The sequence below is a fragment of the Vipera berus genome (genome assembly GCF_964194415.1).
Source record: "Vipera berus genome assembly, chromosome: 1".
NCBI lineage: Eukaryota > Metazoa > Chordata > Lepidosauria > Squamata > Viperidae > Vipera > Vipera berus.
Window position 1 is genome coordinate 11981693 of NC_138202.1, and position 13323 is coordinate 11995015.

Genomic DNA, 13323 nt, shown 5'->3' on the forward strand with positions numbered 1-13323 from the left:
GCACTGGGGAACAGCCCATTTGGCCACAAATGCTGAGTCCATAAAGTTTGTGGTGGCCCCAGAGTCAATTAAGGCATGGACTGGAATCCCCTCTGGCTTGCCAGGAAGGATCAGACGTGCCTCCAAAATCAAATGCCGTGGAGGTCCACAGGCAGCATCGGAAAGACGTTGCTCAGTGTTGTTGTGGGACGCCCGATCTATCACACCGTCTAGATCGGGATCGGGGCGTTTCCCGACAGCAAAGTAGGGGACTTTCTCGGGGCAGGCTCGGTCATTGATGCCCGCTGACGCTTCTTTGGGCAAAAAGCAGCCAAATGTCCAGGGTCCCCACAGTAAAAACACAACCCCCCCGATCGTCGTCTGTTCATTTCAGTCACCGATAGACGAGACCTGGCGGCACCCAGCTCCATTGGCTCCTCCCTTTGAACTGGGGGCTCACGCACAACAGGGGCGGCAGGGGTCTGTGGGGTGGCACGGCGACTCCTTCGCTGTTGCAACCGAGCATCGATCCGCAGGCAGAGATGGATCAGCCCATTCAGGTCTGAGGGAATATCCACACGGGCCAGCTCATCCAACATCTCCTCCGACAATCCATCCTGGAAGGCATCCACGAGCGCAGCCTCATTCCAGGCAGAATCCTGGCTAAGCAGCCGGAAATCGCTGATATAGCCTTGTAGGGGGCGTTGACCCTGCCTCAGAGCTTTCAGGCGTCGAGTGGCAGCCTGCGTCTTAATAGGGTCCTCATACATCAGACGCATATGATCACAAAACCCCACAAAGTTGTCCAACAATGGGCTAGGTTGAGCCAGCAGAGGCGTGCCCCAACGAGCTGCATCACCCGAAAGAAGGCTTAACACAAACCCCACCTTATCCCGGTCAGTGGGGAAATCAGCTGCTCTCACGCTGATAAAGAGCTGGCATTGTCCCAGGAAAGCAGGAAACAGTTCTGGAGTACCTGTAAATTTATCCGGCATTGCAACTTGGCATTTTCTCCTGGGTGGGGGAGCAGCATGAACCTGAGCTTGCAGTTGAGCCACCTGAGCTGCCAGCAAAGTGAGTTGCTGGGTGAGCTGGGCATTCTCGGCACGTAGCTGCTCCATAATATTAGTAAGGGGTGGGAGGCTGAAAGCAAACTGTTCTGTACCAGCCTGCTACCGGCCTTGCAGAAAGGCAACCCCTGTACAAACGGCAGAGGCTGGAAAACGTCTGCCAAATTTATTACACAAACAAACAAAACATGAAACAAGATACCGGAGCTTTGATCCTCTATCGGAGCGGTTGCTTTCAGCAAACCAGCCCTCCCCCAGACACTGCCTTTATAAGAGTTCAGGGCGTGGCCTCTCTTTGCCTCCTTCCGAGAAGTCCCACAGCCTTTCTCTGCTTGCTCCTACTTGACTGCCTCCTGCGTCGGGCGTCCTTGAACAGGGCCAGCTGTGGGTCATCTTCATCCACACTGTCGGGCTCGCACAGCTGGGTCTCCACCAAGTAAGAGGGGCCTGGCTGGGGGCTCTGCGGAGCCTCCAAGCCATCATCAGCAAGTTCTTCTTCAACACCCCCCTCCTCCCCCTCGTCTGAGTCATCCGAGTCATCCGACCCAGCTGCCGAACCCACAGGCTGACCCTGAATCACAACAAAGTGTTAGTGTGGCAGAACAAAAGAAAACCCCTTGCCACTACCTTGTTTTTCCTTCTGTAGCTTCAGGAACTGCTGGAGGAAGCTGCCATCATTAGCAAATTTGTTGGAAACACCACTTTCGCCATCACCGCTATCGTCACTTAAAGAGAAGGTGAGAAAGGATATCAAAAGTTGCAACACAGTATTGGGATTTATTTATGTTTCTCTATAAGCCCATCCACTCCATCTTCCAGTATTGGGAAAGTGTTGGAGGTGTTGGTTATGACTTTTAAAGGCCTATGTGGCATGAGCTCAGGATACCATGCTCCTATAGGTTACCTATGGAACTCTTTACCCCATGACTTCAGCCTATCCTACATGGACAGCCATCGAAGATATGTTGCGGGACCCATCAGCTAAAGAATTTTCGCTGGTGGGGCTGTCATCATCATCATGTTGGAAGGGACCTTGGAGGTCATCTAATCCAACCCCCTGCTCAGGCAGGAAATCCTACACCATTTCCAGCAAATGGCTGTCCAGTCTCCTTCTCTGCTGTTCCTCCACCCTATAGAACATTCTCTCCCCAGGGAGTTGGCAGACAAACAGCAAGCAGCTATAGGGCTGGTTAGTGTGTTGCAGGCCCTCCCCACACCTTTTAACTTTTCCAGTATCGTTTTTAAAATCTTAATCTGTGTAATTTTAATGTCTTAAGGTTTTAATTATTTATCTCCCTGTTTGATAACTTGTAAGCTGCCCAGAGTCACCTTACAGGGGAGATGGGTGGCATAAACGTGTAATAAATAAACTTGTTAATATTATAAACATCTTTGTCACACTGCTCAGAGTTGCGCAGTGAGGGAGATGGGCAGTTTCTTGGATGGATGGATGGATGGATGGATGGATGGATGGATGGATGGATGGATGGATGGATGGAATGTGTCACTGATATCTTTTCTTTCCCAGCTAATAGTTCAGTCACTCTCACCTGAGGAAAGGGCTGACTTGTTAGTTACTAGATTAGCATAACATGCTAAGCCAAAATGTGGCTGATTGGTTTATGGCTCTTGCAATTGAGTTAAATCAATAAACCACCATTTGGCACGTTGTGCAAACTCAGCCTATGGGAAACAGGAGACAGTCTCTATATAATCTGAGGGCTCATCCGCATAGGCTAGTTATTGTTCTGCCTCGCAAAAATTCTCCAATGTTATAGAAAAGTTTCTTTCTCACCACCTTATCCTCTCGGGCCCTTTTACTAATCCTACCAAGGCTAAGCAATTACCAATACACAACTCTTCCATCACCAATTCACATTCTTTTTTTTATATATATAAAAGTTTTTATTGAATTTTATAAGGTTGGGGAAGCGGTAGAACCAGGGTAGGGATTAAGGTTCAGAGTGGGGTTAGGATCGGGAAAGTTCTGGCTTAAGATACATACATGGCTGAAAAAGATGACTAAAATACAGATAGAACTTAAACCAGAACTGTTTCTGTTAGCAATATTAGTGAACTAAGTATGAGAAGGAGAATGAATATCTAATATTGCAAGTATTGATAGCAGCGAGAATAGCATTTACCCAATACTGGGAAAATGAAAACCTACCAACTGGAGAGATTTTAATGAAGAAAATTTTAGCGTGTGCAGAAATGGATAGATTAACCTTAGAGAAAATCATATCCCTGTTGAATATACAGTAGAGGTGACAAATAGATTTAAGGAATTAGATCTGATAGACAGAGTGCCTGAAGAACTATGGACAGAGGTTCGCAACATTGTACAACAGGTAGCAACCAAAACCATCCCAAAGAAAAAGAAATGCAAGAAAGCAAAATGGCTGTCTGAGGAAGCTTTGCAAATAGCTGAGGAAAGGAGGGAAGTGAAAGGCAAGGGAGAAAAAGAAAGATACGCCCAATTAAATGCAGAATTCCAAAGAATAGCTAGAAGAGATAAGAATGCCTTCTTAAATGAACAATGCAAAGAAATAGAAGAAAACAATAGAATAGGGAGGACCAGAGATCTTTTCAAGAAAATTGGAGAGATGAAAGGAACGTTTCATGCAAAAATGGGCATGATAAAGGACCAAAATGGCAGGGACCTAACAGAGGCAGAAGAGATTAAGAAGAGGTGGCAAAATTACACAGAAGAACTATACAAGAATGAGCTTAACGTCCCTGATAATCACAATGAGGTGGTCACTGACCTCAAGCCAGACATCCTAGAATGTGAAGTGAAGTGGGCCTTAGAAAAGCTGAGCAACAACAAAGCTAGTGGAGGTGACAGTATTCCAGCTGAGCTATTCAAAATCTTAAAAGACGATGCAGTAAAAGTGCTACACTCAATTTGCCAGCAAATTTGGAAAACTCAACAGTGGCCACAGGATTGGAAAAGATCAGTTTACATTCCAATTCCAAAGAAAGGCAGTGCCAAAGAATGTTCAAACTATCGCACCATTGCACTCATTTCTCATGCTAGTAAAGTTATGCTTAAAATTCTACAAGCTAGACTCCAGCAGTATGTGGATCGAGAACTACCAGAAGTACAGGCAGGATTTCGAAGAGGCAGAGGAACTAGAGATCAAATTGCTAACATACGCTGGATCATGGAGAAAGCTAGAGAGTTCCAGAAAAACATCTACTTCTGCTTCATTGACTATGCTAAAGCCTTTGATTGTGTGGATCATAACAAACTCTGGCAAGTCCTTAAAGAGATGGGCATACCAGACCATCTTATTTGTCTCTTGAGAAATCTATATGCGGGCCAAGAAGCAACAGTGAGAACTGGACACGGAACCACTGATTGGTTCAAAATTGGGAAAGGAGTCCGGCAAGGCTGTATACTGTCGCCTTGCCTATTTAACTTATATGCAGAGCACATCATGAGAAAGGCAGGGCTAGATGAATCAAAAGTTGGAATTAAGATTGCCGGAAGAAACATCAACAACCTAAGATATGCAGATGATACCACTCTAATGGCAGAAAGTGAAGAAGAACTAAAGAGCCTCTTGTTGCAGGTGAAGAAGGAGAGTGCAAAACTTGGGTTGAAACTAAACATTAAGAAAACCAAGATCATGGCATCCGGCCCTCTCAACTCCTGGCAAATAGATGGGGAAGAAATGGAGGTAGTGACAGATTTTATTTTCCTGGGCTCCAAGATCACTGCAGATGGGGACTGTAGCCAAGAAATTAAAAGACGCTTGCTCCTCGGGAGGAAAGCCATGGCAAATATAGACAGCACACTAAAAAGCAGAGACATCACCCTGCCAACAAAAGTGCGTATAGTCAAGGCTATGGTCTTCCCAGTTGCAATGTATGGCAGTGAAAGTTGGACCATCAGAAAGGCTGAGCGCCAAAGAATTGAGGCCTTTGAACTATGGTGCTGGAGAAGACTCCTGCGAGTCCCTTGGACTGCAAGGCGATCAAACCGGTCAGTCCTAGAGGAGATCAACCCTGACTGCTCTTTAGAAGGCCAGATCCTGAAGCTAAAACTCAAATACTTTGGCCACCTAATGAGAAGGAAGGACTCACTGGAGAAGAGCCTAATGCTGGGAAAGATTGAGGGCAATAGAAGAAGGGGACGACAGAGAATGAGGTGGCTGGATGGAGTCACTGAAGCAGTAGGTGTGAGCCTAGATGGACTCCAGAAGATGGTAGAGGACAGGAAGGCCTGGAGGAACATTGTCCATAGGGTCGCGATGGGTCGGACACGACTTCGCAACTAACAACAACAACCTTAGAGATTAAAGAGAAAGATTTATTTTAAAACATGGGATAAATTTTACCAATGGCTAGGAAAACAAACTAGCAAGAAATGAATGTGATATGTTATTTTGAATATATATTAGTAAGGAGAATGATATGTATTGATCGACTGATACCGTTTATGTTTATCGTTTAGCATATACATTACATCCGTTTACTAATATATTAATTAGCGTTAACTGAAGATATGCACCCAGACAATAATCTGTTTGCTAAAGCTTGAAAATGTAATTGGGGGACAACCCCCAATGTTGTTCCCAACCCCATGCCTACTCCAATCCCAATCCTAACTCCACCAATTCACATTCTTTTCTGTCGCTGACCGCACCATCACCTGTCTATTACAATTATATCAGAATGATAATTAAGAGTCAATTCTACATACTCGCTCCCCTGTGAAGCCTGCTGGGCTGGCAGGTGGTTCTGTTTGGCTTGCCGTTCCAACTTGGCTTCGATTTCCCGCTTCTTCTGAGCAATCAGCTTCTCCTGATGGAGGATGTTGACGTTGGTCTTCACCGATTTGGGCATTGCAACTCCAAACCACCGGCTGGCTTTCCCTGGTTAGCAAGAAAAGGGAGCAGAGAATCACTTTGCAAGACAAGGCTGGCAGTTGAGGATTTGCTAAGATATAACTGCAAAGGAAGAGAGATCCTAAATGACAAGTTTCCCTTACCTTCTACAAATGTAATGAGCACAAAATTTAAGGATTAATAAGCACTTTGGATTCCATCTCCCAAAAGTGCTATAGTGTGAATGTAGCACCTCCCTGCCTTAAGTTGTTGCATCTGCCAATAATGTTCTAATAATGTTTTTATTTTATCTGCTGCTTTTTACTGGATTGTGTTATTTTTGTGCAGCAATTACATTAGCATTTTAATCTTACTGCATCCAATCATATATACCGATATTGTAAATTGCTATAGAACAACTGAACCTGAAAGTCAATGTAAAATCCCTTAGGTAAATCAAGAATAACTGGATTTCAGGCTAAATAAAATATATTTTATGTCTTTTTAAAAATCTAAGAAACTGAGATCTGATCAGAGTATTTCGACAGAAATTTATTTTGTGCCAGAAATGACCAAGTTTCCTATTCTTCACAGGGGAAAAACTGTTCTTGATCCTGCATACTTTACCTTAGCAGTATAATGAACATAGGTGGAACATGACAGAGATGCCATGTTATTCTTACAATTGTTGAAAAATGGGGCATTCATTTGATTTGTTACAAGTCAACTAGGAGCTTTCCATCAACTAAAGATTTGAATATTCCTTTTCTATATTCACATGCACTGTGCTGCAGCAACTATATGAACAATTATTTAGTAGGTGGCTTGTACCACTAATACCCCTCTTTCATCAAGAGCCTTGGTGGAGCAGTGGGCTAATGCCTCCTTAAGTAACACCAGCTGCCTGCAATTAGTGCAGGTTCAAGTCCCACCAGGCTCAAGGTTGACTCAGCCTTCCATCCTTCCGAGGTAGGTAAAATGAGAACCCAGATTGTTGGGGACAATAAGCTGACTTTGTAATAATGCCGCTTGCCCCCCCCCCCGAAACCTGTTTTTAAATGTTTATTCATTAAAAAGGTTGAACACAATGTGACTTTTCTGGCTGTTATTTTGCCATACATACTATACCATATATCTCCCTAGTCACTGATCTTTTATACCAGCTGCCTGCAATTAGTGCAGGTTCGAGTCCCACCAGGCTCAAGGTTGACTCAGCCTTCCATCCTTCCCAGGTAGGTAAAATGAGGACCCAGATTGTTGGGGGCAATAAGCTGACTTTGTAATAATGCCGCTTGGGGTGTGTGTGAAAGCCCTAATAAGCAGGCATATACATAGAATGAAGGCTACTGCTAAGCTTGTAAGCCGCCCTGAGTCTTCGGAGAAGGGCGGGATATAAATGGAATTAAAATAAATTTTAAAAAAAATAAAAATTTACATATTGCATTTTATACTGTTTATTTATATATTTACATACATATTTACATCTATATACAACATAACTCCCCTTCATGGATTACTGCCTTGTCGTGGCGAAGGGGCTTGCGTAATTCAATGAAGCTATGAGCTATGCCGTGCAGGGCCACCCAAGACGGACAGGTCATAGCTGAGAGTTCTGACAAAACGTGATCCACTGGAGAAGGAAATGGCAACCCACTCCAGTATCTTTGCCATGAAAACCCTATGGACAGTAAAAAAAGGCAAAACGATATGACGCTGGAAGATGAGCCCCTCAGGTCGGAAGGCGTCCAATATGCTACTGGGGAAGAGCAGAGGGCTAGTACTAGTAGCGCCAGAAAGAATGAAGCGACTGGGCCAAAGCCGAAAGGACGCTCAGCTGTGGATATGTCTGGTGGTGAAAGGAAAGTCCGATGCTGTAAAGATTTTTTCTCCATAGGAACCTGGAATGTAAGATCCATGAATCAAGGAAAGCTGGACGTGGTCAAACAAGAGATGACAAGACTGAACATCGACATCTTAGGTATCAGCGAACTAAAATGGACAGGAATGGGTGAATTTAATTCAGATGACCATCAGGTATACTACTGCGGGCAAGAATCCCTCAGAAGAAATGGAGTAGCCTTCATAGTCAATAAAAGAGTAGGAAAATCAATACTGGGATACAATCCTCAAAATGACAGAATGATCTCAGTTCGAATCCAAGGCAAACCATTCAATATCACAGTAGTCCAAGTCTATGCCCCAACCACCAGTGCTGAAGAGGATGAAATTGACCGGTTCTATGAAGCCCTACAGCACCTTATAGAAGTAACACCAAAAAATGATGTCCTTATCATCATGGGGGATTGGAATGCTAAAGTAGGAAGCCAAAAGATAACTGGAATAACAGGCAAGTTTGGCCTTGGAGTACAAAATGAAGCAGGGCACAGGCTGATAGAATTTTGTCAAGAGAATACAATGGTCATAGCAAACACTCTTTTCCAACAACCCAAGAGACGGCTCTACACATGGACATCACCAGACGGTCAACACAGAAATCAGATTGACTATATGCTCTGCAGCCAAAGATGGAGAAGCTCTATACAGTCGGTAAAAACAAGACCAGGAGCTGACTGTGGCTCAGACCATGAGCTTCTCCTCGCAAAGTTTAGGCTTAAACTGAAGAAAGTAGGGAAAAGCACTAGGCCACTCAGGTATGAATTAAATCATATCCCTGTTGAATATACAGTAGAGGTGACAAATAGATTTAAGGAATTAGATCTGATAGACAGAGTGCCTGAAGAACTATGGACAGAGGTTCGCGACATTGTACAACAGGTAGCAACCAAAACCATCCCAAAGAAAAAGAAATGCAAGAAAGCAAAATGGCTGTCTGAGGAAGCTTTGCAAATAGCTGAGGAAAGGAGGGAAGCGAAAGGCAAGGGAGAAAAACATAGATATGCCCAATTGAATGCAGAATTCCAGAGAATAGCTAGAAGAGATAAGAATGCCTTCTTAAATGAACAGTGCAAAGAAATAGAAGAAAACAATAGAATAGGGAGGACCAGAGATCTTTTCAAGAAAATTGGAGAGATGAAGGGAACGTTTAATGCAAAAATGGGCATGATAAAGGACCAAAATGGCAGGGACCTAACAGAGGCAGAAGAGATTAAGAAGAGGTGGCAAAATTACACAGAAGAACTATACAAGAATGAGCTTAACGTCCCAGATAATCACAATGATGTGGTCACTGACCTCGAGCCAGACATCCTAGAATGTGAGGTGAAGTGGGCCTTAGAAAAGCTGAGCAACAACAAAGCTAGTGGAGGTGACAGTATTCCAGCTGAGCTATTCAAAATCTTAAAAGACAGTGCAGTAAAAGTGCTACACTCAATTTGCCAGCAAATTTGGAAAACTCAACAGTGGCCACAGGATTGGAAAAGATCAGTTTACATTCCAATTCCAAAGAAAGGCAGTGCCAAAGAATGTTCAAACTATCGCACCATTGCACTCATTTCTCATGCTAGTAAAGTCATGCTTAAAATCCTACAAGCTAGACTTCAGCAGTATGTGGATCGAGAACTACCAGAAGTACAGGCAGGATTTCAAAGAGGCAGAGGAACTAGAGATCAAATTGCCAACATACGCTGGATCATGGAGAAAGCTAGGGAGTTCCAGAAAAACATCTACTTCTGCTTCATTGACTATGCTAAAGCCTTTGATTGTGTGGATCATAACAAACTGTGGCAAGTTCTTAAAGAGATGGGAGTACCAGACCATCTTATTTGTCTCTTGAGAAACCTATATGCGGGTCAAGAAGCAACAGTGAGAACTGGACACGGAACCACTGATTGGTTCAAAATTGGGAAAGGAGTCCGGCAAGGCTGTATACTGTCGCCCTGCCTATTTAACTTATATGCAGAGCACATCATGAGAAAGGCAGGGCTAGATGAATCAAAAGTTGGAATTAAGATTGCCGGAAGAAATATCAACAACCTAAGATACGCAGATGATACCACTCTAAGGGCAGAAAGTGAAGAAGAACTAAAGAGCCTCTTGTTGTGGGTGAAGAAGGAGAGTGCAAAAGTTGGGTTGAAACTTAACATTAAGAAAACCAAGATCATGGCAACTGGCCCTCTCAATTCCTGGCAAATAGATGGGGAAGAAATGGAGGTAGTGACAGATTTTGTTTTCCTGGGCTCCAAGATCACTGCAGATGGGGACTGTAGCCAAGAAATTAAAAGACGCTTGCTCCTGGGGAGGAAAGCCATGGCAAATCTAGACAGCACACTAAAAAGCAGAGACATCACCCTGTCAACAAAAGTGCGTATAGTCAAGGCTATGGTCTTCCCAGTTGCAATGTATGGCAGTGAAAGTTGGACCATAAGAAAGGCTGAGCGCCAAAGAATTGAGGCCTTTGAACTATGGTGCTGGAGAAGACTCCTGCGAGTCCCTTGGACTGCAAGGCGATCAAACCGGTCAGTCCTAGAGGAGATCAATCATGACTGCTCTTTAGAAGGCCAGATCCTGAAGCTAAAACTCAAGTACTTTGGCCACCTAATGAGAAGGAAGGACTCACTGGAGAAGAGCCTAATGCTGGGAAAGATCGAGGGCAATAGAAGAAGGGGACGACAGAGAATGAGGTGGCTGGATGGAGTCACTGAAGCAGTGGGCGTGAGCTTGAATGGACTCCAGAAGATGGCGGAGGACAGGAAGGCCTGGAGGAATGTTGTCCATAGGGTCGCGATGGGTCGGACACGACTTCGCAGCTAACAACAACAACAACATAACTTCCATTTCCATTTTTATTTCGTATTCTTTCTGATCTCTATCTTACACTCAGTTTGGGGTTGAAAATCTACACTTTCTCTCTTCTAGACAAGCTTTCTTTGTTCTGAGTTTTTCTTCTCGAGTCTAACGAATAATACATCTTATCCCAAACTTCGTAATACTCTATTTCATCCTTGTCTTTAATTTCCAAGGTTAGTCTATCCATCTCTGCACGTATCATTTTTTTTTAAATTAATTCATTCTCCACCAGGGAATTCCTAGTCTTTTTTTTTTTTGCATCATTTGATTAATGATCTGTTCCAGCTCTGGCCAACAAGACGCTGTTATGGAATTGTACTGTTTGAATACTATAATAATAATAATAAGAAAGTTGGAAGGGACCTTGGAGGTCATCTAGTCCAACCCCCTGCTCAGGCAGGAAACCTTATACCATTTCAGGCAAATGGCTGTCCAGTCTCTTCTTAAAAACCTCCAGTGTTGGAGCATTCACCACCTCTGGAGGCAGGTTGTTCCACTGGTTAATTGTTCTAACTGTCAGGGAGTTTCTCCTGAGTTCTAGGTTGCTTCTCTCCTTGACTAGTTTCCATCTGTTGCTTCTTGTCCTGCTTTCAGGTGCTTTGGAGAATAGCTTGACTCCCTCTTCTTTGTGGCAGCCCCTGAGATATTGGAACACTGCTATCATGTCCCCCCTCACCCTTCTCTTCGTTAAAGGCGGGATATAAATGTAATAAAAATAAATAAAATAAATAAATAAAGGTAAAGGTTCCCCCGCACATGCGTGCTAGTCGTTTCCGACTCTAGGGGCCGGTGCTCATCTCCGTTTCAAAGCCGAAGAGCCAGCGCTTGTCCGAGGACGTCTCCGTGGTCATGTGGCCGGCATGACTAGACGCCAAAGGCGCACGGAACGCTGTTACCTTCCCACCGGAGTGGTCCCTATTTTTCTACTTCCATTTTTATGTGCTTTCGAACTGCTAGGTTGGCAGAAGCTGGGACGAGTAACAGGCGCTCACTCTGTTACACGGCACTCGGGTTTCGACCTGCCAAACTGCCAACCATCTGATCGACAAGCTCAGCGTCCTAACCCACTGAGCCACCGCGTCCCTTTTCGTTAAACTACACATACCCAATTCCAGCAACCGTTCCCTATACAATAGCCATGGTTACCCACCACATTCACCACCTGATACATTAACCATCATGTCCTCCTCCCTGACTTTCTCTCCTGCCCTCTCGAACCAAAACGCTATAAATAATTCCCACAGTGAAGCTGCTCCAATTCCTAGGTCTTTTTCATTTGCTCTCTTCAGCAGCTCCTCCAACCTTACAATGATATCCGGGCGGGAGGGGGGGGAGGAGAGAAACCAGCATATTAGCACACACAAAAACGGCAGGGCAGAAAACGACCACACGGCGGAAAACGGACAAAGGAAGACGGAGAACACCCCCCCCCACACACACACACACACTGGTCATCGCGAGCCTGCCTGCCCGATGGGAACTGTAGTCCGGCACACACCTGGAAAGCATTCAGACGGGGATGATGCTCCCTCGCAACCGTTCCTAAGCAGGCCAAAGGCCTACAAAGCGTAGCAAGGAAACCACAACCGGCGTCGTCTGCACGCATTTTGAAAGAGCGGGGAGGGGGAAGGGGAGCGGAAACCCTTCCCGGCGACGGGAGGGGGGAGGGGAAGCGGCGCTCCACCTGAGGGGCGAAACTCACCTGGCGCATCCTTGCTGCTCTCCATGGCTGCAGGCGGCCCTCCTGTCGCTTCTCCCACAATGCACTGCGGGCGGGCACTCACCCGGATGGGCCGAGAGGCAGGGCGGCGCGTTGCATTGTGGGAGAGGAGGAGGAGGAGGAGGAGGAGCCGACGCGCGACAGTCACGCGAGGAAAAAAGCATGCCGGGTATTGTAGTTTCGTAGACCTGCAGAGGCTGGATTTCGGGGGGGGGGAGTTTTTGAGAGTCTCTGGGGAGACTATTAATTTAATTTAATTTAATTTTAATCCCATTTATATCCCGCCCTTCTCCGAAGACTCAGGGCGGCTTACAATTTAAGCACAAACCAATGTGCTTAGCAATAGCCTTCATTCTATGTATATGCCTGCTTATTAGGGCTTTCACACCCCTCCCAAGCGGCATTATTACAAAGTCAGCTTATTGGCCCCAACAATCTGGGTCCTCATTTTACCTACCTCGGAAGGATGGAAGGCTGAGTCAACCTTGAGCCTGGTGGGACTCGAACCTGCACTAATTGCAGGCAGCTGGTGTTACTTAAGGAGGCATTAGCCCACTGCGCCACCAAGGCTCCTATATAATGCTACCGTTACATCCAAATTTCGAGTTTTGTTTTGTCCAGGTGTCTATCCTGCACCAGAGGGCAAGAAAAAGAAAGAATGGATGGAAACTAATCAAGGAGGGAAGCAACCTGGAATTGAGGAGAGGCTTCCCACCGGTAACAGTGAGGACAATTAATCAGTGGCTTGCCTTCAGACGTTGTGGGCGCTCCATCACTGGAGGCTTTTAAGAAGATACTGAACAGCCACTTGTCTGAATTGGTATTGGCCAGGGTCCCCTGCTTAAGATGGGGGCTGGACTAGAAGACCTCCCAGGTCCCTGCCAGCTCTATTCTGTCAAATACCCGTCAGGCGCTCTGTGGCACCGGCAAGAGGGGACAAATCGAGTAATTCTCACGAGACTTGATAACCGGC

The 13323-nt window shown here is 45.3% G+C and overlaps 1 protein-coding gene across 1 annotated transcript in view; it reads right to left on the reverse strand.

The window, feature by feature from the left end:
• SUGP1 (SURP and G-patch domain containing 1) overlaps positions 1-12390 on the reverse strand; it is a 38656-nt gene extending 26266 nt beyond the window's left edge. Inside the window, 3 exon segments of the mRNA XM_081312925.1 lie at positions 1677-1774; positions 5761-5932; positions 12333-12390. Of these exon segments, the coding sequence (XP_081169051.1) occupies positions 1677-1774; positions 5761-5932; positions 12333-12357 (295 nt within the window). The 5' untranslated portion in view covers positions 12358-12390.
• Between the last annotated feature and the right edge of the window lie 933 nt (positions 12391-13323).